This window comes from Caloenas nicobarica, chromosome 26 (genome assembly GCF_036013445.1).
Source record: "Caloenas nicobarica isolate bCalNic1 chromosome 26, bCalNic1.hap1, whole genome shotgun sequence".
NCBI classification, from domain to species: domain Eukaryota; kingdom Metazoa; phylum Chordata; class Aves; order Columbiformes; family Columbidae; genus Caloenas; species Caloenas nicobarica.
The window spans coordinates 2,155,863-2,183,101 of NC_088270.1; the positions used below are offsets into that span (position 1 = coordinate 2,155,863).

At 42.9% G+C, this 27,239-nt stretch overlaps 1 protein-coding gene across 1 annotated transcript in view; it reads right to left on the reverse strand.

Annotated features, from left to right (window-relative positions):
• Positions 1–2,692: 2,692 nt before the first annotated feature.
• Positions 2,693–27,239, reverse strand: part of CBL (Cbl proto-oncogene) — a 40,749-nt gene continuing 16,202 nt past the window's right edge. The window contains exons 3-16 of the mRNA XM_065652093.1: positions 21,716–21,862; positions 20,210–20,366; positions 18,575–18,696; positions 17,422–17,559; positions 16,502–16,589; positions 15,836–15,967; positions 14,798–15,001; positions 13,144–13,275; positions 11,657–12,034; positions 10,611–10,705; positions 9,938–10,093; positions 9,337–9,440; positions 8,717–8,899; positions 2,693–7,290 (exon numbers count right to left, since the gene is read on the reverse strand). Of these exons, the coding sequence (XP_065508165.1) occupies positions 7,010–7,290; positions 8,717–8,899; positions 9,337–9,440; positions 9,938–10,093; positions 10,611–10,705; positions 11,657–12,034; positions 13,144–13,275; positions 14,798–15,001; positions 15,836–15,967; positions 16,502–16,589; positions 17,422–17,559; positions 18,575–18,696; positions 20,210–20,366; positions 21,716–21,862 (2,317 nt within the window). The 3' untranslated portion in view covers positions 2,693–7,009. The remainder of the gene's footprint in view (positions 7,291–8,716; positions 8,900–9,336; positions 9,441–9,937; positions 10,094–10,610; positions 10,706–11,656; positions 12,035–13,143; positions 13,276–14,797; positions 15,002–15,835; positions 15,968–16,501; positions 16,590–17,421; positions 17,560–18,574; positions 18,697–20,209; positions 20,367–21,715; positions 21,863–27,239) is intronic.

Here is a 27,239-nt window from a genome sequence, read left to right on the forward strand (position 1 = left end):
ATCTACTAATGTATTCTGATAGATGATCGTAATATTAGATTGTAATATATAATTATATTACTAGTAAGGGTAGATACCAGAAGAGTAACACTATCAATAGAAATTAATAGATCCCAACAGTAGAATCTATTAGATATTTATATTAATAGCTAATATAGATACTAATAACTACTTACAGCTAACTCTGTCACTAGATTCTAACAGATAACAAGACATTATAGCAGATAATTAGATTGATAGCTACTACAGATACTAATAGATATTAATGGATTTTTTCCCTTAAAGAATTCTAATAATTATAACTGTTATTAATATACTAGCTACTCTAGATCCTAATAGGTAATTCTTATTGATATATTCTAATACATTTTGATTAGTAATTGTATTTGTATTTAGTATCTACAGTAGCTACTAATAGGTAGTTTATTAGATGCCAATAGTAATAGCTTTTAACATATAATTGCAATAATACTAGTACAGATGAATAGTTACTTCTGTTAAAAGATTGTCATGGATTATGAGACAAAATTGTATGGCTAGCTACTAAATATACTAATAGGAAATTCCATTGATGAATTCTCATAATTCTCACAGATAATCGCATTAATAATGACTATTGATAATTCTATAAGTAGATTCTGTTATAGATTGTACTGGACTATTTTTAGCTAATATAGATACCAATAACTACTTAATGAGCAACAATGTTTTTAGACCGGTACATTATACAAAAAAATCTTATTACCAACTATTGTAGATACTAATAAATCTACTGATCTACAGATATAGTTGGATAAATGCTGATAGATAATTTTAGGACCAACTACTGTAACTACTACTCATAAATAGCTATTGTTAGATTTTATTAGATTGAAGTAGCTATTTGTATTACTCCCTACAATAGGTACTAATACATAGTTCTATTATTAGAATCTATAAGAAAACTTTGCTACTTGCTGCTGTAGATGCTAATAATTACTAATAGACCAAAGTTTGAATAGAATCAATTAATAATGACAGGTGCTAATAATAAATTTATCTACAGTAGCTGCTGATAGCCTTAATATTCTAGTCTAATATAATCAATAAACAGAATTATCTGTAAATTATAGCTACTGTAAATGCCAATAATCCTAAAACCAACTCAGTTAGTGGATTCCAGTGGAAACAAATGACCTTTAACAAATAACTCTATTAGTAGTTCCTATAGATACTAAGTTACTCATTAAAAATTGCAGTATCAGAATCTACCAAGTTCTAACAGAGAATTGTTTTCCTAGCTATGACAGCTACCAGTAATGCACTAATCAATAAATCCAGTTCTGTTGTTGTACTGTTGTTCGATTCTCTAACACAGCTGTGCTAACAGCTGGGGTAGATGACAATAAACACCAACAGACCGCTCTGGCAATACACCGGTGTGTTAGAACGCATCGGCCTGCACAAGCTAAGTGCATAAACACCTGCAATAGGTGCTTGAGAACCAAGGATCTGACACGGAGATGTGCTTTGAATTACAGACAACGCCACAGGGCCCTGTGCGACTCACCTGGCAGCTTTGGCTCCAGTTAACTGGATTGATGGGGCTTGAGAAAGTAAAGCCCATGCGCCTCCTCATTTGACTCTAGTTCCTATTACTTAACCCCTCTCATCTTCCTTCGAAGCTCTGTGTCCTCATCTGAACCCATGGTGATGTCTTTGAGGGGTTCAGTCGAGTGCTGTTAACTCCCATGTCCTCATTTGACCCCAGTTAAACGAATTCCCCCCATGGTGACTTTTTTCAGGGTTGCTCGACCTCATTTGACCCCGGTGTCGTCATGGGGTCACATGAGGACACAGGTCAAATGAGGACACGGGGGTTGGCTCAGGTCATTTGAACCCCTAAAAGATGTCACCATGGGGTTAAATGAAGTTACTTGGGGCCAAATGAGGACACCACGGTTTGAAGACCGGAGACCTGTAAATGGAAAATATTTTCCTCAATCAGCAACACGACTTCAAAAGCAAAACACTTTAACAAAACCCTCAAGCCACAGATTTTTCCCTTCCACCTCAGGGATTATTTTGAGCTTTGGGATGAGCAGCATCTCTGCTGAATGGAAGGGCTGATCCCAGCTGCCAAACCAGCTTCAAGAACTGGGCATCGCCTCAAACCGCTGCGACTTTGAGCAACAGGTGGGAGAAACTGCTCCCACATTTACTGAGATGCCTTTTGTGGGTACCTGGCAGGAGACTTTGTGGCCTGCAGAACTGCTGAGCGCTTGGAATCGCTACCGGGGCTGCAAGAACTGTGTGTTGAATACCTGAAGGGCTGAGGCTGGTACGTGATCGTGGCACGTCCCTGAATCTGAAATGCAACTTAACTCAGTAATTTTCACATTAGGTTTTGAGGGACAGATGAGGGCATCAGCAAAACCGGGAAAAACCCCTCTGGCTGTCAAGAATTTACTGATTGTGAAACATATAGGTACAACAGCAATTGATGCCATAAGAGCCCATGAGGCTTTAAAATTTAACCATTCTTTTCCCAGAGCAGGATTTGAATAAATACGTTTATTAACTGTGGCCAGATATAACCAACGAGGATGCCGCCTTTCTGAACAAAGAAAGGACTCACAGAACCATCGCAACACAGGACAATATGCTACAACAAAGGAAATTTTATTTAAAAATAAAACTTTGTTTTGTTTTCTTTTTATTGACACAGGTGAATGAAAACCCAAACAAGGAAGCTCTTAGTGGGCAGCATACAAGAATGGAAACAATTAATAAATAACATTAGTATAACCTCTAAACATTAACAATGCATTTGCAAACAAAATGAGGACTTTAAACCAAGTGAACCTTAAAGCTCAGCTACTCTCTGTAAGAATATTTACCTTCTGTTTTTCCTTATTCTTTACAGATCTGAAAGGATTAAATACTGCTATTATATTTTATATTAATGACACTATTATAATTTTTTAAAATATTTTGTGGAAATCTCAACATTTTTAACACTGATATTATACAAATTGGTATTTGTCATTCAAGAGAAAGAACAACTGCTCCTCCCCCACCGGGAATTTAAAAAGAGAGTTCTATTAGGAACTTTAAAAATAAGTGTCCTTCTTCCCCGTAAATTTTTAAAGTGGCACCTTTAAGAAAGTGCCCCAGGAGTTGCATTTTTTCTTGCTCAACTGAAAAAAAAAACCCAAAAAACATTTACAGTAATGACCCTGCCTCAGGATTAGCTACAGTAATGTAATCAGTCTAGTGCAGGAAGCAACATGCTGTAGTCCGAGCCTGTCTGGCTCCCCCAAGGAAAGGGCTCAGGGAAGGGCATGCAGAGAAGCTGTTGAGAGGGAAAGCAAGTCCGCTGGCTCCCAGCAGACTACGCCTCGAGCTGCAGCGTTTGCAGAGGCACACACGGGCAGTGCAGCAGACAAGATCTCCCGTACCCCTGGCAGGATACGCCTCATTTCAGATTCTCATTCAGCTACGGTAGCGTTGAATGTACTAAGTCAGCCAAAAACCCTGTTCAGAAGAGACTACACTTGCCTGCTTTCCACAGCTTGCTTTCCTCACTGAGACTCACGCTGGTCCCGCACATCTTATGCCCGGCTCTTCCTGTACAAAATGTCTTCTGCTTGCTTTGCGTCCCAGTTGACAGGTAGGGGGAAACCCAACATTTTTTACGAGCAGAACTTGTATTCTGTTACAAGCAAAACCAATCCTGTCCTACAATTCTACTGTCTTCACACCAAGCCTAGTACGGCATCAGTCCAGACCAGTGGTTGTTAGTAGGAACCTCCACAGCTGAAATACTCCAAAACACAGTGTCCTAGCTGAAGTGACAATTGCCCATCTTTCTTGCCCCTTCTTTTCACCCCTTTCAAAGCAGTCTCGCACTCAAAGGCATCTTTATACCTGGTCTAGTTTGGGCTCATCATTTTTGCAGGGGGTGGATACTCAGATCCAGCCTAGCGACGCAGCATTCCCTTAAAGAAAGGCACTAGACATGTTGGTTGTTTTTCTTTTCTTTTTAAATTAGCATCATAAAGTTAACTTCTTAAGAATAAAGATCAAGGAGGTGAAGGGAAAAAAGAGAAATCAATCCATCTTAGGCTTACCTTTGTGAAAGAACAACAAGAAAAATACACCGTACAGTGCCTGGATTGACTTCACAGAGCACAGCCATAAGACATGGTCAGGACTCTGCTGCACTTCAGTGGTACTAGCAAACACTTAGATGTCTAAAGAAGAAAAGCCAAGACTTAAGTTTCTTAAATCAGTTTGAGACACAAACAGTGCACAGAAAAGACACATGCAGAAAAATTAGTGATACATGCCACAAAGACTGCTCTCTCTAATCACTAACATCTGGAACAACACCCATAGGAACATCTCTCGGCACATAAACCCCAAAGGCAGGCCTGTAATAGCTCTAGGCATGATTTAACATTACAACGAGCCTGTAATAAAGGGACAGGGCATCACTACTCTGATCACACACACTGTGCAGGACAAGAGTTAAGGCTTTCTAGCTGGCTGGACTTGGCTCTTACACAGCCTTGGCAGCGGCACCTCTGCCTGTGTGAACCAGTCACGTCACGCTTGAACACACTTGCACTGAGTTTACACAGCGAGTCAGAAACAAAGTGGCTCTAACCCCAACAGACAGCTAGTGGCAACACCGGAGATAAAAAGAGGGAAATAAAACCATATTGCTCCCTCGCAAAAGCATTTTTACCTGGTTCTCCAGGACAAAGCCGGGAAATAACTTCCATGCACTCGGACTGTGTGCTCAGGCTCACGGCTGTAACACGCCGATCTACTGCGAGAACCAGCAGAGCTGCCCCACGCTCCTGCCACAGCAGCACCAGGGCTGGGCTCGCTTCTCTAGAAGCTCCCACCAACACGCTGACCGAGGCTGCCACGCGTAACTGGCAGTGCACTTCACAGAGAGAGCACGACCGGCTCACGACGCCGCTGGCTGGTACGCACGTGGGCAGAGGAAAAAGAACAGCTCTTCTTCCTCGAGTGCGATGGCACTGACATCACCTTCTCCGGAACTCAGCACCTTCAGCAAGGCCAGACGCTGCTCTTGGCTGCACCTGACCTCCCTGCAGCACTGCGGAGCACTGCGCCCACTGACATCGGTCTCATCGGTGTGCTGCATTTCTTAGTTTCAGCCCCGACCCCAAAATAGCAACAGTGGTGATGGCCTGGGAATGTTGCAGGAGATCTCCTTACGGTTTCAGAGAACATCTTCTTTACTACAGAGAGGCAGGGAGTAAAGCTCATGCTTTTAAACCCTGGACCCCACCACATCGATTTATAAATTTCTAGAGAGAAACCTATACTTTACACAAACCAAACTTTTTATGCTTAGTTCCCTTTGTTAATACTTGTTAAATCCTCTCGGCCAGTTGCAAGTCATTTTTCTGAAATCTGGGCCCAGCTACGAGGTTCTTTAAAAGGCTAAACTGCATCCAACTGCCAGAACCACTCCAACAATATTTCAAGTTGCAACTCTTTGCCTAGTGACTACTGCTGCTCTTAGAGATGCAAATAATGCTAGACATGCCTCAAAAGGCTAATAGCCCCTCAGGATACACAGAGCACTCGTCTGTCTGTCAGGCTGTGATGCGTGTATCCCTACTTCATTTAAATCCTCTCAAAAGGAACCAGACACTTCTCGCACATCAAGCATATATGAACAGAGTTAAGGAGCTGAGTATGCAAGTCAGGTTTTTTCAAAGTAACAGCCGAATACTGACTTCTAAAGCCATGTGATCATTTCACAAACACACAAGTTCCCCAGATCTGTTTTAACACAAGCTCTGGCAGTACCTTAGAGTAGTGGAAATGGAAAGAGCCCCCATGCTGTTTTGATAGCCGTGCAGAGAACTGCTGCATTTCTTTTACTGCAAAGCAGGTAAGATACCAACGAATGTATCAGCTGCATCTACCAGTTCCACAAAACAGCCTGGCACAAAGACAGTTGGCTCCCGCAAGAGCTCTCTGAAGGAGATGACGGAATATGCGTGAAGGCCACTAGTCTGAGACAGCCACCATGCAATTAAGATAAATAAAGTATTGTATTTACCACGTGCAACACTCCTAGAGAAAGAGCGCATGGGAGTGTCCAGTGACAGCTGCTCAAGCCCAGCAGGGCCACAGTCAAGTCTGAGCATTGAGGCACAAAATGCTCGAGGCTAAAAAAGGAGAAGCAGCAGCCAGTTCTTTGCTCTCACTCAAATTATTCCCATCTTCTCCCAACTCTTGAAAACACTCAAAACTTTCAGTACGTCTAGCTGCCTGGAATCTGGTGCTACTGGTGCTGCTGGCAAGAGGACACATATGAGAGAAATCCAACTCCCAGCACTGCCAAGATCAAAATGCCTGACAGAAGCTAGCCGTGCTATCTCAGGCAAAAGGGGAGGACTTGAATCATAAGCAATAAATGCTATTATTACAGGCAAGAAGGAAACGCCACGGCAAACAGGAAGGAACCAAAAGATTCTTCCAAGGTCTCTTATTTATTCCCAGCAGAAAAGGACCTCCCAGCTGCTCTAAAAAGCCTGAGCCAGACACACAGCAGCGAAAAGATCCAGACCCAGTACCATGAACCACAGGACACACCACACTGACCTCGAGACTTTGTTTCTCAGAGCATTCACTTAGAATTCACAGCACAAAACACTTCCCCCAGCCTCCAGGGCATCAGCTTGGGGATCCCTTGTTGCGATACCTTTCTCTGCCAACACCCTGGAAATAAATCTGTTCTCTCAAACAAGAGGTAGGGGTAAAGGACTCCAAGACATACACTGTATAAAAGACCATTCTGCTCCATTTCATTCCACTGCTTTGAAATCTGGAACCACAAAAACCTGATAACTGATTCTCGTAAGAGGCAGGACAGACCTCAGCACGAAGTCTCTAAAGGAACCCCCTTCCCCTTTGGTGCACAGCTGGGCTACAGCTGCCCAGGCAGTTGGTCCACAGAAGGTGTGGAGGTAATGTGCTATGTGGCCACATGCGCAGGAGAGGAAATGGAAACAAACTCCCGGAGAATATTCTTGGCCATTTCAATATTGTTATGTGCAATGACCAGTGCTTTCTGAATGTCCTGATATGAGTAGCCTTGGCTCATTAGGTTCTCGATCTCACTGGAGAGTTGCAGCGATGCACTGGTCCCACTGCTGGCTCCACCTGTTTGGCAGCTCCCTGCTTTTCGCTCAGAATTTATCCTCCTTGGTAGTGGCTTCGGCGGCCTTTCTGGAGCTTGAGAGCTATCTGAAAAACCTGGAAGGAGAAACAAGTGCATCGCTTCAAAGAAGGACATGTGATTCTTGCTTGGAACAAAGCGGAAATGACATTAGACTGACATTTGAGAAAAGGGACTACCCACTTCTCTCCCCCAAATTGTCTTTTGAAATAGCTGTTTCAGCTTAAACTGGATTAAATTTCAGAGGCCACGGGTCAATTTGCAAGGGCAACTACTAGCACAGCTTTTTTGGTAAATGATTAAGCAACTAAACTGTAGTGCACAATGCATGACAACATAAATCTGCCAGAGTGTATCCCATACTAGTCAGGCTTGCTTAACACCAGGCTTCAGCAGTAGCCAATAACTAGTATTTCAGAAAACCACAAATGGTTCCTGGAGCAGTAACAATCAGCACCTCCACAGCATTTTTCATGAGCAGATCTCCTAACGTTACAAAGCAGGACAACAGCACTGCTATCTCAGGGCTGTAGAAACAAAGAAGGGTCAATGATTAAGCACGGTACTTCACCTGTGAGCAGGCTGTGAGCTCTTTCTGCCCTTTCTTATCCCCGTCTGCCACATTCTACAGACAGAGTGACCAGTTTGAAGTGAGGCAGGGAACAGGGAGGAGTGCCAAAGCTAATAAACTTCTCTGCACTAGTGAACTCTGAAGAAGGGCAAGCTTAGGGAAGGGAAAATGGTGAAGCAGGTGAACAGAAGACTCACTGGGAGAAGTGGTCCTGGGTATAGGAGGCTGAGAAGGAACAAGAAACTCGCTCCTCTTGCTTAACAAAATGTCAGGGTGTTCAGACATGCTGAAAGCCCCCCAACAGGAAGAGTTTCAGAGCTTCCTTTAGAGCTGCTGTGCAGTTGTAGGAAATAAGTCAAGCATCTTTCAGAAAGGCTCTTGCAGAGATGAGGATTTGGGTTTTCCCTCAGAGAATGTGCCTTGCAGCCAGAAGGACAAGATGTCCTCTGCTCCCCGGGGACAAAAAGCTGACCTTGGTGAGCCACTGGGTCCCTGCTCAAAGGAACTGATGGCATCAAACAGTTCACTTGTGCCATCTGCTGGCAACAACTGCAGCTGAGCCTGAGACAGCTGTGCAAGGCCAGCCACGTCACCTTTGACTTGAACAGTGATGGGTAGTCATGTTTTAAAGCTCTGTTTCATGCCCTGGTACAAAAGGTATGCCATGTCCTGCAGGAAAGAGTGGCTTAAGGAATATCCTCTAAGCTGAGGAAAGGTTTTCCTAGCTGTGATTTAAAAGTGATTTGCTGCACCAGTGCAGTGCATTCCAAGTTGTCAACCAAACTGAACACCTAAGAACCAGTGTAAATCTGTCTTGTAAACCTGATTTTACAGCTTACATACAAAACCTTGAGTCAGAGGGAGAAGTTCCAAGCATGCACGGCAAGCCATCAGCACCTACTACAACATGAAGAGTAAGGGTGTTCTCTAACCTGTTACAGGGTCATTTTCCAAAGACATTCGGCTGAAGGCAGGAGTGGCATTGGAGATATCAGACAGTGTGCGACGAGCAATAACAACTGGTAGCGGTGGTTTGGGGATATCATAACCATCTTCTTCATTTTCTGATTCTTCGGGGCCGTTGTTGGCAGCGGCTGCCGCCAGAACCCCTTCGTCTGGAATAAGAGGCACATTTTGAGCTCTAGGACTGAACAGAGCCTCTGTCCCTCAAGGCACTCTGCTCTTCTGTAGTCCGCAAACACTGACAGGACACAGAACTAAGGTTTTGCTGCTGGAACTCCACATTCAACGGAAGCTCTTTCCAGAAGGTAGTATTAGATGTGGGCTGACAACTGCCTCACAGAAAAAAAAAAAAAAATTCAAACCCAGCAATTTCTTTAACAACTATTGACTATTTTTACAGTGCATTCCAACTAGGCTTCTCAATAACATCCCCACATGCAGTCTGCAGTACACAGACCCAGATGTTTCCATGTACATCCTAGCTATTCTAACAGCAAAAGCACATTTAATTTAGCCTAAAGTGCTGTTCCAACTGGGACGGATCATTGTACTTCAGTTTCTGAGTTGTTTTTTTAGCACACTCACTCACCGGAGTTGTTGACAGTTTCGAAAGCAGAGGATGCTGCTTGGGAGTGAATGTTGTACATTGCTTCATACATACAGCCATCCGTCTGCTGGTTGCAGTCGGAAACTCTGAGGGAGAGAACACACATTTCCCTTCAGACAATTGACAGTGGTCAACCATCACCCCCACCTAGTCTCTGTGAGTGAGACTTTGCACAGATCCCTGCTTCAAAGTCATATCGCCACTGCTCCGTGAAAGAATATTTGTTCCAGCAAATGCTCCAGTAATGTCTATCGCAATACAGCATAACAGCTTAAAAGAGTTTAATTGATACCACCAGAGCACCACCTTTTAAAAGAATTTTGAATTTCAGTTGCTGCTGCTCTCAACAGGTTACCAGCAGAAAGAGGTGGGAGTGGTTATCTGACTCCTTAAATAGTGTATAAGGATTCTGCCAAAGAGCAGCAGTCACGTTTCATTTTCAGCTGGCTGTGCTAGTTTATATCTGGTGAATATCGCTGGGGGGGATTTAGCAAACCGAGGAAGCAAAATCTCCACCTTAGTAAACAAATGTGCTTTCCCAGAGCTGTGACAGGAAGCACAGTTCATACAAACAGAATCTCACCGTAAACTCTGAGTCATTTCCAAAGGCATTTTGATCTCTGGTTTTTGTACAGCAGGACCTGGAGGCACCACAGGCAGAGAAGATGGTGACATGTATTCAGTGTCTTCATCGCTTTCAGACTGTTCCCCAGGAGGCAGTTTTGGTACAGGCAGTGGTCTGGAGGCAGAAGAAAGGAGATATAAACATCAGAAAGTAATTTACGCCAAATCTGATTAATATCAAAGTGGCCTTTAAAATCCACAGTAGGCGTAACAAGCAGTCATCTTATAGTGATTCTGTCTGAAGAAATAATGTGGCTTTCGGGATTCTCAGCAGCCCAACTGCAAGGTTGCACTGGCTGGCACAAGGCCATTATCAAAAAGGAAGCTGACGATATCGTACACATTGTATATCACCTACTTCACATAAAGACGAACTCGGAAGTGAATTCATAGAAGAGCTAATGGCAACTGCAGCCTGTTTCTTAGTGCCGCAGGCAAGGGTAACTACCACCACTAACCACAGATCTTTGGGATGCTGATTTTACCTGCTTTCTCTAGATTGTGTATTTTGAATCTGTCAGAGATTGAAACTAAGGCTGACAGAGTTGAGTCAAATTCTGTCCCTGGCACCAGTATGCAGAGAACCCTATGATTACCATTCTGAAGAGCACTTTTGCTAGAAAGCAACAGACCTGGCAGCTAAGGAGTAGATCGCATTGGCAGATGAGGAGGGCTTAATTTTGGGGTGTTCACACTCTGGGGTTGTTGGTGGACCACTGTTTAAACTCTGAAAGAAAAAATTTGAAACCAGGAATCAGAACCACCACGTATACCAGTACAGTTGCAAAGCCATCAGCCAGTCATTCAATACATCCTCTGGGGGAATGAAGTATCTTCACTATTCCAAAGCATTTACTGGCACCTCAGAAATCCAGTAGGTCTGTGACAGTTTTCCCTCAGTGAGGGCACATGCAGGATTTTTCTTCTGTAGCCAGCTTCCTGTTTACACAAAAACTGCAGGAACTCCTTATCTTTTGAGACTCCAGTGGCTTTGGCGAATTCAGATGAAACAGACCAGAACGCCAAAATGTTAATGAGGGACAAGAGGAACAGGAGGCAGACAAACACACACATGCAGAGACAGAATGACAACTGTGCAAGTGTCATTTTCTTAGCCCGTCTGGCTAAAAATGTACTTGCTTTCAGTTTTAGAAAGCTGGAGGTTTTAAAAGGAAAAATTAGGGGAATGGAACCAAAGAAAGCAAAACTGCCTGGGATTTCCTTTAGAAAGCAATATGTTGGACTACTAAGTTACACATCATCTCATTGGTAATAGTAACAGATCCAAATTTAACTCAGATTTACTGAGTTAAACTTATCAGAGCTACTGTGTACAGGTTTTACAGGACTAAAAACTGAGAAGAGTAAATGACACGTTCGCAGCATACCAGCTCCCAATACAAAACATCCTCAGTTTTACAAAATTGAAGGTCAACAGTGACCATGAAATTGTGGCTCATGACTGCCCAAACTGCTATTTTAGCCTTGCTCCCAAGAGGCACAAAAGCACTTCCCTAAGAAGTCCTCCCATTATTCCCCTTTGCCCTGCATTCACCAATTCCTTTCTGCCTCTCCCTTGGCTAAAGATCACCCTGTTCGGATGTAAACTATAAGAAGACGGCAGGTTGGAAGACTTAATTCCGCACAAATTACCTTCGCCTCCAACAGGCCTACTCACCACTGGGTTGTCCAGGCTGAGCGTGCTCCCAAGCCGATGGCTGTCAGCCCTCGAGTCCATCTGCGAGGGCAAGGAAAAGGGAAGCGAGTGTCTGTTTGACAGTTCTCTCCCAGCCCAAGGGTCACCAGGGCTGAGAGCTACAGGTGGGGCTTTTGGAATCGGCCTGGATGGCCACAGATCCGCCTGACGGTTGGAGGGCACGGGGGGTGGTTTTTCTCTCGAAGGACAATCTCCGGGCGTGCAGGGCAGGGGACGTCGCTGCGGTCGACCTTCAGTCCCTATGGAATGTGGCCTGTCCGGAGGTGGAGGCGGTGGGAGATCTCTGAGCGTGGGTGGGATCGGTAAAGGCTTATCCTTGTGAAGAGTTCCAGGTGCAGCCTGGAAGGCAGAAGAATGTAAAACATTGCTTAACGAAGGCAGAGTAGCTACAAAACATAAAAAGGAGGGAGGCGGGTGGCAGAAGGGTGAGTTCTGGTTTTCATTTTATCTATTTTTACAAGACATTATCTCAAAGAATGTGGAGATAACTCTCCACATCAGCCCTCCAGAGACACCTTCTCTACAGGCTTGAAGAGATAACACAGCAATTACGTGCAGCTACAGCTAGGCACTAAACACCCCAGATTATTTTTCTTGAAGGAAAAGAAAGCTTACAGCAGCATCAGTTTGGATTCCAAACAAAGGATACCCATAATTTTAAAAAAATATTAAATTGTGGGTTACTTATACAAGTTAACATTCATCAGTCAGCAACAAATATTAATAGAATTGGATATTTTCTTCTGCCTGAACTTTCAAGCATAATTTAATTACTTCATCCAAACCAGCTGAAGAACCACTGCCATATCCCAACAGTCAAATGACCAAATGCCACCAAAATCACACTGCTGCCTTCTGCTAGTCAATTAGAAAACCACTTTCTCAGTCACACACTTTAATTCCTTCCTTAGTTTTCTGCCTGAAAAAATGCTCAATGGAAAAATTTGTGAAGAAAAGTTTGGACAGGAATATGACACTCTCTCACATGCTGCCTGCTAGCTAGAACAAAACACGAGCCCATAAATGCAGCTCCAAAGAACACAAGCAGCAGTGGCTGAGGCTAAAAACCAGTGAAGATATTGGTAATAACAATAACTTGGTAGTTCAACAGGACGGCAGTCATCCCAAGTGAGCAAGTGCTTCAGCTCAGGACCAGCTTCTCTCTAGCAATTGCGTGGATGAATATGACAAAAAGACAGGTCCTTTAAGCAGCAAAAAGGGACTCTCCTACCATGGGTTCCAGAAGGAAGCATTTGCTTTCAGGACAGACTGGGCTATTGTGGGGAATGGAAGGCAACTGGCCTAACAGGACTACAGAAAACGAAGGATAAAAGGTCTTCTGTGAAGGTACTTAGGGATGTCACAGAGAACATGCAGTGTTCACCAGAATGCCCTTCTTCCTGCCTGCCCCACCAAAATCACAGCTGAAAGAGCAAACTGTGTTTGACCTTTGAAGTGGTCCCAGGACTGGAAGCCCCAGGCGGATTGGACACTCGCTGCTGCAAAAGGTCCAGTCGCGGCGGCACGGGAGGAAGGGTGGCCTGCGGAGCTACTGAGAATGGAGAAGGAGGACGCTCAACCTGAAAAAGAAAAGAATGGGAAAATCAACAAACGACAAAATCCAGCAGAACTCCTTTTCTCTAGAGAGGCTTTCAAGCTCTATGACTTGTATTGGCTTCAATATTGCTACTGGTAACTAACTACTGTATTAGTAACAATCATACACCAGTAAATGAAGGCAATTTCACAGCACAACAGCATTTGACACGCGGCAAGCCTTGAAGACCACCAGTGGACTTAGCTACGGCACACAACTGAAAATGCACACTTAGCAATGGCACAATAAAAGACAAGCAGCTTGGCTGCAGTAGCAAACTTTCCTTACCGGGCCCTGAACAGAAGCAAGTTGCTTTTCTTTTCGACACAAGAGGGCACGATCTGCTGCAAATCCTGCTTATCATTGCAGGCACCACTGTGCAAACTACCTTAACTACAGTGTCATGGCTGTTGCAGCAATCACTAGCGTGCACCAAAACCTCCATTTTTGTCCCTGGACAGCTGTTTTTCCACCAAACAAACAGGAACAGCGCCTGTTGTTCTCTTTTTCATAAATGTCTACAAGCAAGTCCAGCGCTTTCTAGCTTTGAAAAGCTTTACGTAGGTTTGAACTCCCTGACACCAACAGAGTACTAGCCTACTGCAAACCACAACAGGATGTCATACTAGGGCAATTGCTTTGCTTCCCCAAGCCACGTATCCAAAAACTACCTAAACGAATATGGTTTACTGTTTAGTGCACTATTTCACAGGGTGAAAGCTAAAGAGAAATATGACCATAGGTAAACCAGTGTAGCGGAATCTTTCTGACCAGGAAAGGCAGCTTTCTTTAGTGAATCCAACTATTAAAAATTAGGCAAATTCAAAGCCATTTCCCTATGCAGTAAAACAATGCTAAGTGCAAATGTTCAAGAGCAGCAACACATTTTTAGGAGAAAACATGCAGGGATTCATAAAGAATGCCTGTCTTGTACACATCGCCTGGAAGGAAGTAGCACTAATGGCAGGGAGTTATCACACAAATTTATCAGACACCATATAAAAAGACGACAGTCAAATCGACTTCCTCAGCAAAATAGCCTGCCCTCTACCCAGTTAGTCATCAGGACCCTGGGAAGACTACATGTGGTTGGCTGTATTCATCACTGGGGAAAATGGGTGAATTTTTGCTGATGTGGGTGAACCATGGTTAATACATCAAAAGCAGCATTGCTAAGCATGCAGAGAAGTGTTATAAACCTAGATCTTACATTCCGATAGGTCAAGCCAGCCTTTTCACCCCTCTAAGGGTTCTTTCAAGACAACACACAAAAGAGCAAAGATTTCAAAGTAGTGATCACTATTGCTTAATAGAACTAACAGTGTGAACTGACCTGACAAAACTGAACCTGAATCCCCATTTTCCATAGTGAGTAAAATCTTCCCTGTTACAAGGTCTGGCAACCCTCACATGCACAAATCGCTAAGACCACAGAAAACTGATGGAGAACATGCAATCTTTGTATATACTGCCACATCTACTAGTGTACACTCTTGTGACCTTACTTTGGTACCAGCGAGTTCTTTCATCATGAAGAGGGAATCATCAGCTCTGTCGTCATCATCATCGTCGTAATTAGGTGAGGGAGTTCCTTCCGCCCCTTGTCGTGACAATCCTCCTCCTCCTCTGGGGTCGAATGGGTCCACTACGATTGGCTCCGTGCCTTTGATTTCACAGCGGCAAAAAGGACAACCTTGGCCTTCCGATTCCTCCAGGAAAGAAGACATCTTTGTCAGCGACATGGACAGTGGGACTGAGGTCACCCTCAGCAAATTTGCCATCCAGAGGGACCTTGACAGGCTTGAGAGGTGGGCCCGTGCAAACATCGTGAAGTTCAACGAGGCCAAGTGCGAGGTCCTGCACATGGGCTGGGGCAACCACAAGGACAAATACAGGTTGGGCAGAGAATGGCTTGAGAGCAGCCCAGAGGAGAAAGACTTGCGGACGCGGGTTGATGAGAAGCTCAACGTGATCCAGCACTGTGCACTCACAGGCCAGAAAGACAACTGCGTCCTTGGCTGCATCAAAAGCAGCATGACCAGCAGGTCAAGGGAGGTGATTCTGCCCCTCTACTCTGCTCTTTCCACAATGGGGGTGGAAATAGATGATCTTTAAGGACCCTTCCAACCCAAACCATTCTATGATGACTCTAATAGATCTGTTACAAGAGCCACTAAGATGCAGAAATGGAACACATAGTTAATATACAAAGAGGTTTAAACCTGCTTTTTGGCAGGTACTTTTCAATTGAGAGGAAGACAGAAAGGCCAACTGTGCTACAAATATGGAGTATTTTCTCTCTGAAGTAGAAAACCAGCTTTTAATGAGTCCTTGCACTTTTTGACTATTTCTAGATTAAGAGATCAGGCATCTAACCAGCTTCTCCCTATACTGGTAAACCTGGCACTGATGCACTGATAGTACTGTTGGACTATCTTATATCCACGCCTGAAGGAAACTGAACAGTTGAGAAGACTATATACTACTTCTGTAACAGAGCAACTAGCTTCACTCAGAGAGATGACCAAGAGGCAATGCCTCACCTGCCACGCAGTGAGACAGGACGTGCACATCAGATGGCCGCATGGTTCAATCTTCACATCCTTGTCATTTTCAGCACATATTTTACACAGCTGAAACGTGGAGCCCATCTCGCAATACAATTCATATTGTTCCTTGGGGAAAGACAGACAAACACGGTTGATACTGTAAAATAACAAGCATAATTAGTCATAGCTACAAGAAACCAAACACAAGATTTGCAGGAATAACTAAATTCCAAACAAAAGAACACAGTGCAAAGGAGAACAGAAGTCTGCAAAGATTTCTCTATGATGTTATGTACTAGATACACTTGTCAAGCTCCGAAAAAAGTGGACTTCAAGTTATCCCACGTTTTCATTTAGGTGTCCCAAGTACAGCCTAGGGAAGCAGGGCTCAAGACATGCTGGATAGCAAAAAAGAATGAATATTTGGCAGAACATTCTAAAAAATATTAAAATCTGCCAGCTCTGCATAAAGCTTTAGCTAACCTTTGCAATCTCCTCTGCCCATTCTTACAATTTCTGCAACTCCTGTAAAATACAATATATCAGCCTTAAAAACAAGCCATGGGGATACCAAGTATGACAGAATTGTATAAACAGCTAAGGAGCCTAGAAATTAGGAAGAAAGCAAGTGAGTTTGATGGGATAAAATACTTTGCTCACCTGTGTAACTTTAATGTGGTCCTGAGGCGTGGGCTCACACAAGCCAGTCAAGTCAGGATTCTGATTCCGGCCATCAGGAAATAAATAACTATAAGCAGGTGGGGAAAAGAAAGCGCTCTCTGTATGTGCATATACGCACATATATACGTACACAGACATACATACACACACACACATGCACACATAAGGTTTCTTTTGGAGATGGTGGAGGACAGAAAGAATGATGGTGAGAAGTGAGGGGTGGGAATTCAAGGTATTCTGAATTCCGACGAAGTTTTGGAAAAATTCTACCATTGCGCAAAAATCAGACATGTCATTTTCAAATAAAAAGAAGCTTGTTTTTCTTCCTGGAAGCAATTCTAATTTTTAACAGGATGTTATGGTCCCAGATGGCTCTTCTTAAATCATCCTACAGTGAGACGGTACTATCCAGAGTAAGAAAACTAATGCCATAATATCAGTTGCAGTGCCTCAAATTAAGGACTCAACTGGAAAAGAATCTATGATGAGGGGAACACTGATCCATACTTATTGTCTGCTATTGCAAAAGACAGTACAGCTCTCCAGTGCAAAAGAGAGATGTCTGAGCATTTCGAGTGCCAAAACAGTTACGTGCATGAAGTATCCCACTGACATCAATGGGACCATTCACATGATTGAACTGTTTTGCTGGATCAAGGTCTAAATAAAAAGGAAGAGCTGAGACATGTTCAAAAGGCGCTCAGTGATGTCAATAGTGATTGCTTGACCTCTGCAACATGCTGCCTCTCCTGTGAAGTAATAATGTGTGGTGAACCCAGAGGGTACATTTTACCACTCAACTGACTTTAAGACCTCACCACAGGATTAAGATTTATAAAACAAACTCACCGTGAAACAGGGCAAAAGGGCAAAAACTTCATTTGGATAAAGTTACTTACAAGCCTTCCCTGAAGCCATCAATCAGTGCTTGAAAAAGAGGTTTGTTGTGGGGGATTGTCTGAAGAATGTTCCCATCTGCAGTGACGTAGCCAATGGCCCACTGACCGAGTCGCGTACAACTCAATCGGAAAATATAACTAAAAAAACACAAAGGAAAAGAAACTTCAGTTTGGACCGGAACAGACAGGAAAGATTGAATGTCAAATATGCAGCCTTTGTCTGGCTATCTCAAGACAGCAAATAAAAACTAGTAGGAATAACCTGATGATCTATACCAGCTTTCCTCAGTTTACCCCCAGGCAGATCAAAGGAGAACCTTGTAATCTGATATGAAGTGAGAAAAGCAACCAAGCGCTGGCCTCCAGGTGAAATTAAACCCAGAATCCAAAGCAAGAAATCTAGCATCCTTAAAATAATTTTTTCAAATTAACTTAAAAAAAAGCCCCCAACAAACAACAGAACCAACAGACCACACAAGATTTCCTTTTTTAAAACCAGCACAGAACTAACAGTATAGTAACAACGTCCGGAAATGAACACTTGGCTGTTCCTGCATGCAGAGAAATCTGTTAGCCTTGTTGCACTGGGCCAAGTTCTACCCAGGTAGGGTAGCCCAAAACTGCTCACGTCTACAGGCTCCCCAGAAGCATGTGTTGCTCCCCGCAGCCTCTGAAGTCCGCCCAGCCTGCAGCATTACCTTGCGGCCTACTCTGCCTACCACGCTGCTTTCTGCCACTGCAAACACTGCTCAGCTGCCTTGTCTGTCTGAAGTTGGCTTCCAATGTACATACTTCTGGGCGCTGCAATCCACTCAGCTCTCCTGATTTTATGCCTATACACCAGAGAGTTATGGGAGCCATAGATACATTCGCTCACTCACGGTCCTAAACAGCTCACTGTTTAGGTTCACTCGGGCAGTGTCTGCCTCTCTGCTCGTGCCTGAGGGAGCTGTTGTGACAATTGTGGGGTGGGCAGGAGGTAAGTCACCACATGGAGGATAATCCCCAAATACAGGGCAAGCTCTGTTTTTCTGCGGTTTAAATTTTGGAGCAAGGAGGACAGAGACAAAATAAACCCAATCTCCTCAGTCAGTGCAGTAACCAGCAATGTTAGCCAGAACGATCAAAAAAGCCACTGCCGCCAAGCACTAACCTGCCAGGTTTGTGAATGAATTTCTGAAGCCGGGCTTTCACCTCATCATACGTTAGGAATGCCATATAACCAGGATGAGTCACCGCTAGGCTATTCCAGTTCCTGAGCAAAGAAGACCATGGCTATAGAAACAACAAAGAAATATATTAACCATGCACTTCTAAAAGTTATCAGCACACAAAATATTCCTTAATCAAAGGGGTCAGTTCTTCGGTTAAAGAAGCAAGTTTATCATCCCACCTTAAATCCAGTAGAGGAACTAAACCCCACATTCTCATGCAGCAATCTTAGCATTTGAGTTTCTTATTGATGATAAAAACACCACCTAAGACAGACCTTAATCAAAACTCCTTTAATAAATGCCAAGGGAGAAGTCACTGAGGTCACAAAAAGACAGCTCAGTAATAGTTACTAATCTGTGCTGCTTCTGCAGAGAAAATGACTCATTCCTGAGACAGGGATAAAGGCAGAAGTTTACTAAGATTACGCACAGGACCAGAAACCATAGCTAGTCTGATCTCTAACACCAACTTCCTATATAGCCTCAGGAAAGTGACCTCCCCTCTCTGTCTCAGTTTCATCGTGTGTAAGATGCTCGTGACTATTTCTTAACCACCTAACCTCACTTGGGTGTGGCAAGGATTACTGGCTAGTCTAAGATTTGAATAAATATACCAGCACATACATGTTAAATATTCCTTAAAATGATGCACAAAAAGTCGTAACAACAGTTTGAATACTTTCAATCCTGCGAAGGGCTTGGGTGTCTAAATCTCATCCAATTTTTCCAAATTTCTCAACTTGTCTAAAAGAAGACACCGGTTCTCCCTAAGAATTTTGCACCTCTTGGAAACTGCTGAAACTCGTAACTTGCTCTTTGTGTACTACAGTTGGAAAAAGTACTGAATGAGATCAGCTACATTGCAACACTGAACACAGGAATTTTTCATCTAGACATATCTTAATTACAACCCACCCTTTCACATGGGAAAAGGCAAGTCAGAGCCAAAGAAGTAAGTGTTTGTTCTTGTAAATACCCAACTGCGCCACCAGAAGCTGTGTGTTTCAGTTTAGCACTATTAAAGACCCTGGGTTAGAATTTTACCTACTACTAACATCACTTCAGTAATGTAAGTATTTCTTGTGCACTGGACACAGACACATCCACAACATCCTCTCTGTGTCAGTTCAAAAGCTAGGAAGCCCAAATTTCCATGATTGTGCTCCATTCTGAACAACCCCGCCCCATGGAAAATAAAAGAAAAGGACAAGGAAATACAGACTGATAAACTAAGCTTCACGTTTCCTGGCTTACAGAAGTTATGTCAGAACTTCAGTCTAAAAGTGACCTTTGAAAGGGAAAAACTGATTCCAGGGAGCATACTGAATGTGCCGTACTGTTGCAGTGTATGCAATTTCTTCATCTTCTACAACCAGAAGTATCACACATTTTTACTGCAATATTGCATCCTAAATATTACTAGAGGTGTTCAGGGGACGAAGGGCAAGGTGATCAAATCCCTTACACTGCAAATCATATAATCTTACTGTGTAAAATGTAGTTTATCCTGGGAAAAGAGTCTAACCCGAAGCACTGAAACACATTTCAAGTGATTCACATTCCTCAGTTCTTACCTGAAAAAGTCGCGTGAAGATATCAAATTCAAATACTGAAATGTAGTCATTGCACGTCAAGTCAATCGTTGACTTCAGGGCCATGGCTTCCAGCCCTGAACTGATCGGATGCACTTCATGCAAGGCTTGACGGAAGCTTTTCCAAGGAACGATAGTCCTGAGGAAAACCAAGCCATCTGTAAATATGATATGTCTGAAGACCACCACCAGGTACATACCTTATACTTTTTTTGGTGAGCATGCACCTCATGATAATGGAAGAGAGGAAAATAAAAATTAGCCGCAACAGATTTATTCACGTTATGCAAGCAAAAGATTTCTTGGTACTGCAGGAAATTAGCAGCCAAATCAACTTTAGACAATTTTCTCTGCACATGTAAAGTTTTGAAACATGAAGTCCAGCTCTGCTTTCTCCTTTCCCCTTTTCTGCAGTCCTATCGTGTCAATGCTTGTGTGTAGCCTGGGCTGTACACAACACCATCACTTGATAAGAATATCATAATGTTGCAGCTGGTGGAGAAGGAGTTAACAGTAAGTCTTTTAGTAGAGATCTAGACAGTAAAAACAAAGAGCTGCAAACACTTCTCTAAAGAGGGATTCACTGGAGAAGTAAGAAGTAAGAAGCCAAAACAGATGCTCCTGTTTAAAGGAATATTTTCTTTCTTTTAAAATATCAAGTGGAATAGAAACATAGTAGAAAGAACATGCCTAACCAGACAACTGTATTATTCATGAGTAAATACGTTACTGCTTTTTGTTCTGAAAGCTACTAATTAAACTCTTTATGTCAAGTACCTTAGGTACCTCAGTTAGAAAGCAGTACCCATTTGCATTAACTTCAATCCTCAAACGTTGTTGTGAACACCTCTTTGGTTCATTTAGTCAGTATTTTATTAGATACAAAAATGAAAGCTGACATTTTAACAGTTTACACGCAAATATACCTTGCACTTCACTTTTGTCTTCATTGTATCTTAACAAACCCATTATGCAAACTGATGGAAGTTCAGAGGAGCCATAAGAAAGGTGACTAAGTAATTGGGAAGACTAACTGAAGGGAAGATGAAAAGAATTTAATATAATGGTTTAGCTAAAGGGCAACTAATATTGGGGGCAGAACAACCTTTGGAAGAAGAAAGCAAATTATTTTCCATAGTTTGTGGAGCTTACTTACAAGTTAAGGAATTAAATTAAAGGGATAAAAATTTAAGCTGAATAATCGAGGGAAACTGTGACAGTACAAGAGTTTCTTAGGGAAAGCGGGGAAAGACCCATCACTTGACACATTTAAAACAAGACGGGACAAAGAAGTGGGAAATATCATGTAGGAACAATCCTGTATCTCATCCCAGAGAGTGGACCAAATGACTAGTAGGTCTCGCCCACCGTTCCATTTTAACCTGACAAAGGCCCTTCTGAACCACAAACCAGAATTTTTAGAAATACAGAGTGCTATGTATAATTTTTTCCCCACACCTCTATTTTTAAGCACAGTTAGAAACTTACTTTTCACCAAAAGCCTTTCTCCAAAATTCTGCAGCATCTGCCTTGGTGATCCGGAACGTGTCTCCCTGGAAGAGGCCGCTTGGGAAAATACCTTTGAGTTCTGCCAGCATATGACTGAATATCAGGGATAACTTTGTCAGGTTACGCCTACGAAGGACGACAAAAACAAACGTGTCTTTTAGAAAGACAGACGTGGTTTAGCACTCTGAACAAAAAAGAAATAGCAGTTATTGTGATTCAAGAAGCATCCCAGCTTAGAAAACTCCTCTTATTTGGGACCACCTTTCAAGCAGTTACCCAGCAGTAAGAATACATCCATCACACGCTACTTACCAGCAAGGTCTGTGTTTGTGAGGACATTTTCCACAAGGACTAACTCTGTATAACCTCTTTGAGGTGGGCAGGTTATTTCCCAGGCAAACTCCCCCCCAACCCCGGCATCAAACTCGAGCAGTACAAACCGCAGCCCAGGATTGCCTCTTCACCGCTTGTAGTCTTTGCGGCTACGCTCAAGAGGTGAGCTCTACATTCTAACTGTGCTGTGCAGAAATAGAGCTAGCTTGGGAACCTCAAAGCATCCGCGCCTGTACAGGAATACCAAAATAAGACTTGAGAGTCAAACAATAGCACTATTACGCAATAGAGAGGCTGTCTTCTACTTGTAAATGAAAAACAAAATCTATCCCCTCGTGGCACCTCTTTCATTCCTTTATCCAAACAAAGCATGAGTCTCTTTTCTTCCACTCCATTACATTCTCCAGATGCTAGGAAAATGGAGTTCCTGAAGAGAAACAGGGATATTTCTAGGCCAGAGGCTTTTCTTCACCCCCACATCACATACTTTAAGGTAAAAGAAGGAACTAGCATCATGTGGGAAAGGACAACCTCTAAGTTAAGTTGGACAGACAGGAGATGGTCAGAAGACTGCATCGACCACCAAGGCATTGCACAAACTCACTTATGACACTGAGCAACAAGTTGTTTTTACAGACTGCAAAATACAGAACCATTAAGAGAGGTGCTAGAAGCATCCCTAGTCACATAGGATTTTCCTAATGCCTTGTTTTCCAAGCTCTCTCACTAAACGTGCTACTACTGTAGTGCACCATCTCCCTGAAGACAGCTGTGTTTGGCAGAAAACTAAGCTCCCCCCAGGTTTCAGCCTTCCACTAATTTCGAGTATTCTGGTTGGATTGGTTCCAGTTCACTTAATCTTGGGCATTTTTTAGATACCACTTGCTCCAGACACGCTATTCCCAGTTGAAAAACTCACCCTGTTAATCTGCCTGATTGTGGAACTGCCTCCAGTCTTTCTGCAAAAATTTCCCTGGACATTTGACCTTAGGTCTTCTATCTCCATGTCACACTTTCATTGAGTCTAAACTGAACTGGAAGTGACCTACTTCGCTTGCCATATATTCTGCCATTTACTCAGCTCCACATGAGCCCTTTCTCCTCACTATGACACAGTCTGGACAGACTGCACAGTATATAGGACCCCAAACTCTAAAACTTCTATGACAGTAGTTCTCCTCTCTTACCCTTATTTATTCAGCTACATTTTAATTTGCGTCTCAGCAATGAAAGCTGCTCTAAGTGTTTATAGAAGGTGCCAGCTATGCAGCTAGGGATTCTGGGTTTTGTCATTTTATACACATCCAATAACAGGTGCTCAAGATTAGCATAACTAAAACCACCCAGATGCTCTTCCATAGGCTGCAGCATCCATTCAGTAGGTCTCTACTGGAAGCATTCCACATTCAAACAGTGCATAGCTTAAAGCAGCTATACAATTTGGCTGTTTGATTCTATAAACACCACCAGAAAAGCTTTGTTGTTCCCCATTCTCTGTCAGTTGGTCTGCACAGAGCGCCTGTCAGAAAGCCCCTTGCCTTACTGGTGTATCACAGTTCCCAGTCATCTTGCTCTCTGAGTTTTGTTATACCTTTGGAGTGCTACTGCAACACCTCACCTCCTGCTTTTAGGAAGGTTTATTCAGCACATCTTAAAAACCCCCAAAAACACATCAACTATGTGTGTAGGAAAAACTAAGTTGTATCAGAACAGCAAAGTCATGGTTTCCTATGTGACCACAATCACATTTACAAAGGTCTTTGGCTCAGGACCTAGATGTATGGATATATTATTAATACAAACAAGCTGCAGCAGTACAAAACCAGGCAGTTACTTTATCAACAGTATCTGTTTGTGCATCTCCCCACCCTGGTGAAACATTAAGTAATTCGAAGTTGTGTATTCCTCTTTCTGGTAGCAGATAAGCAACTTTGCATTTACCAGGGGAAGGCTCAAATTCGGAGGCACAGTCACTGGCTAATCCTACAGAGATGATGATTTAACTGCAAACTCACACCCCGGCTCCCTTCCTCCCTCCAGAGGGTACGTTCCCACCCTATCCCTGCAATGCCTTTGGCTGATGAACACCAGAAAAATTGCAAATCAGAGGTTCTAGCTGTGGAGCCTGGTCCCCAAGCCATCTTCTGAAAGTCCTCACTTCCATAAAACGACAGAAATGATGACAGGTTATGGCAGTGCAAGGAAAAAAAGCCAAGGCCATGCTTTTATGAATCATTTAATCCATCTACAGCTCAAGCAGAAAAGAGATGGCATTTGGTTTTACTAAGTTTATAAAAACGGAGGCTTGAGGAAAAACTGCTCATTATTTTGTTACACTAACACGGAAGTAACAGGTAAGAATTAAATTCTGATAATTTCCTCGAAGGGTTAGTGTGCAATACTTGTGTGCAATCTTAGCAGGTAAAGTGGCATCTCACAGCCATGCATTAATACCAAGCAGCTTCCACAAAGATAGCAATCCTAAAGCTGTTTAGGTATATGGCACAAGCTGGGAGTGACTTGCTAGCACACAAAAAATCATGACTTATTTGCGAAAAAATTCTAAGCATGCTTGAAACTAACATATACAATATTTGGTAGATGGAAGGAAAGTCTTTTCAGGCATACACTCTCCTATCGCTGCCCAGCTCAGTGTGAAAATTTGGGTACGACCAACAAACACACTAATGCATTTCTGGCGCTGGAATGAGTGCATGGTTTAAACAAAGCAGCAGTTACTCCAAGAAGACAAGGTATATTCCTAAGTCCAGTTGCTTATCACTTCTGCCTGTGAGCCTTCTGCCGTAGCTGAGTTTCAGGAAGCGCTTGCACTCAACTGAGCACATAATTTTCGTGAGAGAAGTAATAACTTCTGCAGGCTTAGGGATGGATAAACAAATGATTTACACATGCACTGAGGGACTTCATTTCCGATAGTTTCTGACACATGAAGATTTTCAATTCTTAAGGTCATAATAATTTTTTTACAAATATTCAGCTGTATCGTAGGTAAATAACAGCAAAAACACAGGAAGTGAACATGAAGAGCAGCAAATTGCAGAATATTTTAGTTTGCAACCAGCTTTTACATAGAGCAACGAGTTACCAATCCTGTGCTAAAAGGACATTTTCTTTCATGAGTGCACTCCTTTATTTTAAAAAGCCAAGTTACACATTCGTAAATTAATACAGACCAAATAATGCTTGCAAATCTAGTGAACATTTTTAATTGTCACATCAAAGTTTAGTGATTATGATTGCATTTTATTTTTAGCAACATCAGCAACTGCCCTCATCTTCATTGCTTCAACTAAACAGAAGCAAGTGTTCTCAGAGAAAAAGGGTAATATTTTCAAAGAACATTTAAGTGACTTAGGCCAGAGATTCCCAAACAGTTTTAGCCACAGACCTCCAGCAATCTTCCAAGTTTATGTAGACTATGATAGCCCTGTTTCAAACCTTTAGCTAAACACAGCAATGAACACAAATAACTGTTAGCAAGAGTTGCACTAGAGGTATGCCAACCACAGTTTGGGAATCACTGACTTAGGCACCGAAATCCCACCGGCGGTCAGTGGAATTTAAACACCTGTCACATAAGCACCGTTGAAAACATTACCCAGGGACCGCAGGCCACATCGGTTGGCTCTCCTCGCTGTTTGTAACTGAGCTGAAGGCAACACCTGCACCAGCTTCAAAAGAAAAATTACAGCATGTTTGCGTTCAGTGGTTACGTCCAGAGCCAGAGCAACAGCTACAGTTTAGGTAGGATTTCACGTTCCTGTGAGCACTTTCACACATACATGCAAAGTATTCGGTTTATTGCTGTTAGTGAATCAACAACATCAGTAAAAAGTGAAAGCTTAGAAAGCCAAATATTTTTCCACTCTATACAGTAACTAAATATTTTTACTAAGACACATCCGCAGTCCTACTGTGGAGGCATTATTCCTTCTGTACACACGATGTTAACAGAGAAATGTTTCTTTAACAACCCAGAAACATCACCAGAGCCCGTGCAACTGCAATTACATTTGCATGTAAAACTGTGCTACCTTGATGCTGACAGGGCTCTGAAGATGCATGTCTCGAGCAACCATTTTGGGGAACAAAAACCAGCATGAAGCAAGACTGTTTCTTCAGTTACCCGGTGCTTATTAATCATCTGGCTCCCCCCAGGCCGGGCCAGGCTTGCTGGCGTCTCTGCGGGCTCAACAGGCCTGTTCCTTCGTCCTCCCTCCTGCGTGCCCCCTCCACTGTGGTTGTGCTACTTCCTTCCTGCATCGCGGCTGGTTTTGCTCCACGCATCTTAGCGGAAGTCAAAAGGTCGAGCAGGCACTTCCATCTGCAGATCTCCGCTGCAGCCCCCCTGCGGGCCGGGCTCCAGCTGGGTTTGCTGCTGCTGTTGCCTCCTCCAGACGCAGGGAAGATTATTTTTTTTTTTTTTCTTTTCCAGTTTCCTGTTTGCTGGACAAAAGCATTTTTTGCACCGTATAGGTGCAGTCTTGCAAAACCATTAACAGCAGAGGACAGTTTTAATCAGAGCTTTGCCTCTTGCAGCTACATGGACACCATCAGTTAAATGAGTTCAAGTCGTACAGCACATAATGCACTTCACGACTGAAATGCCTTTCTTACCTCAAGGCAACGTTAATACAGTGCTACCACTTCTGCCACTACCAGCTAGAATTTTTCCATTTTCTTCCAATACTTCTCAATTACTTCACAGCTAACCAACTGACGCAGTGTAATTTTGTTCCTTGCACATAGCAAGGAGGCTGCTCCACTGGATGATTTAGTCACAATATTGTGCTCACATGCCATAATTTGGCATGCAAATAATGTCATGTCTGTAAAGCTCCTTCTATTGAAAGCATGCTACAAACACGGCTCTACAGGGAATTAAGAGCTGTAACACAAGACAACCAACTACAAAATGCTTCACTTCTCTGAAGTTACTGTGCATACTTCTTATTTATGACCAAACTTTCAAAGGAATTTTTATATTTGCACCAAAACGACATTAAGCCGAACATGACTCAATGCACACTCACAACGCACTTCTGAGAAGATGTTCTATTTCACAAAAGCAGAACAATGAAGGTTCAAGAGAGTGAAAAAGAATACAAATCAGAGGACCTAAGTTACTGTACAACCATCCTGTTCGAGA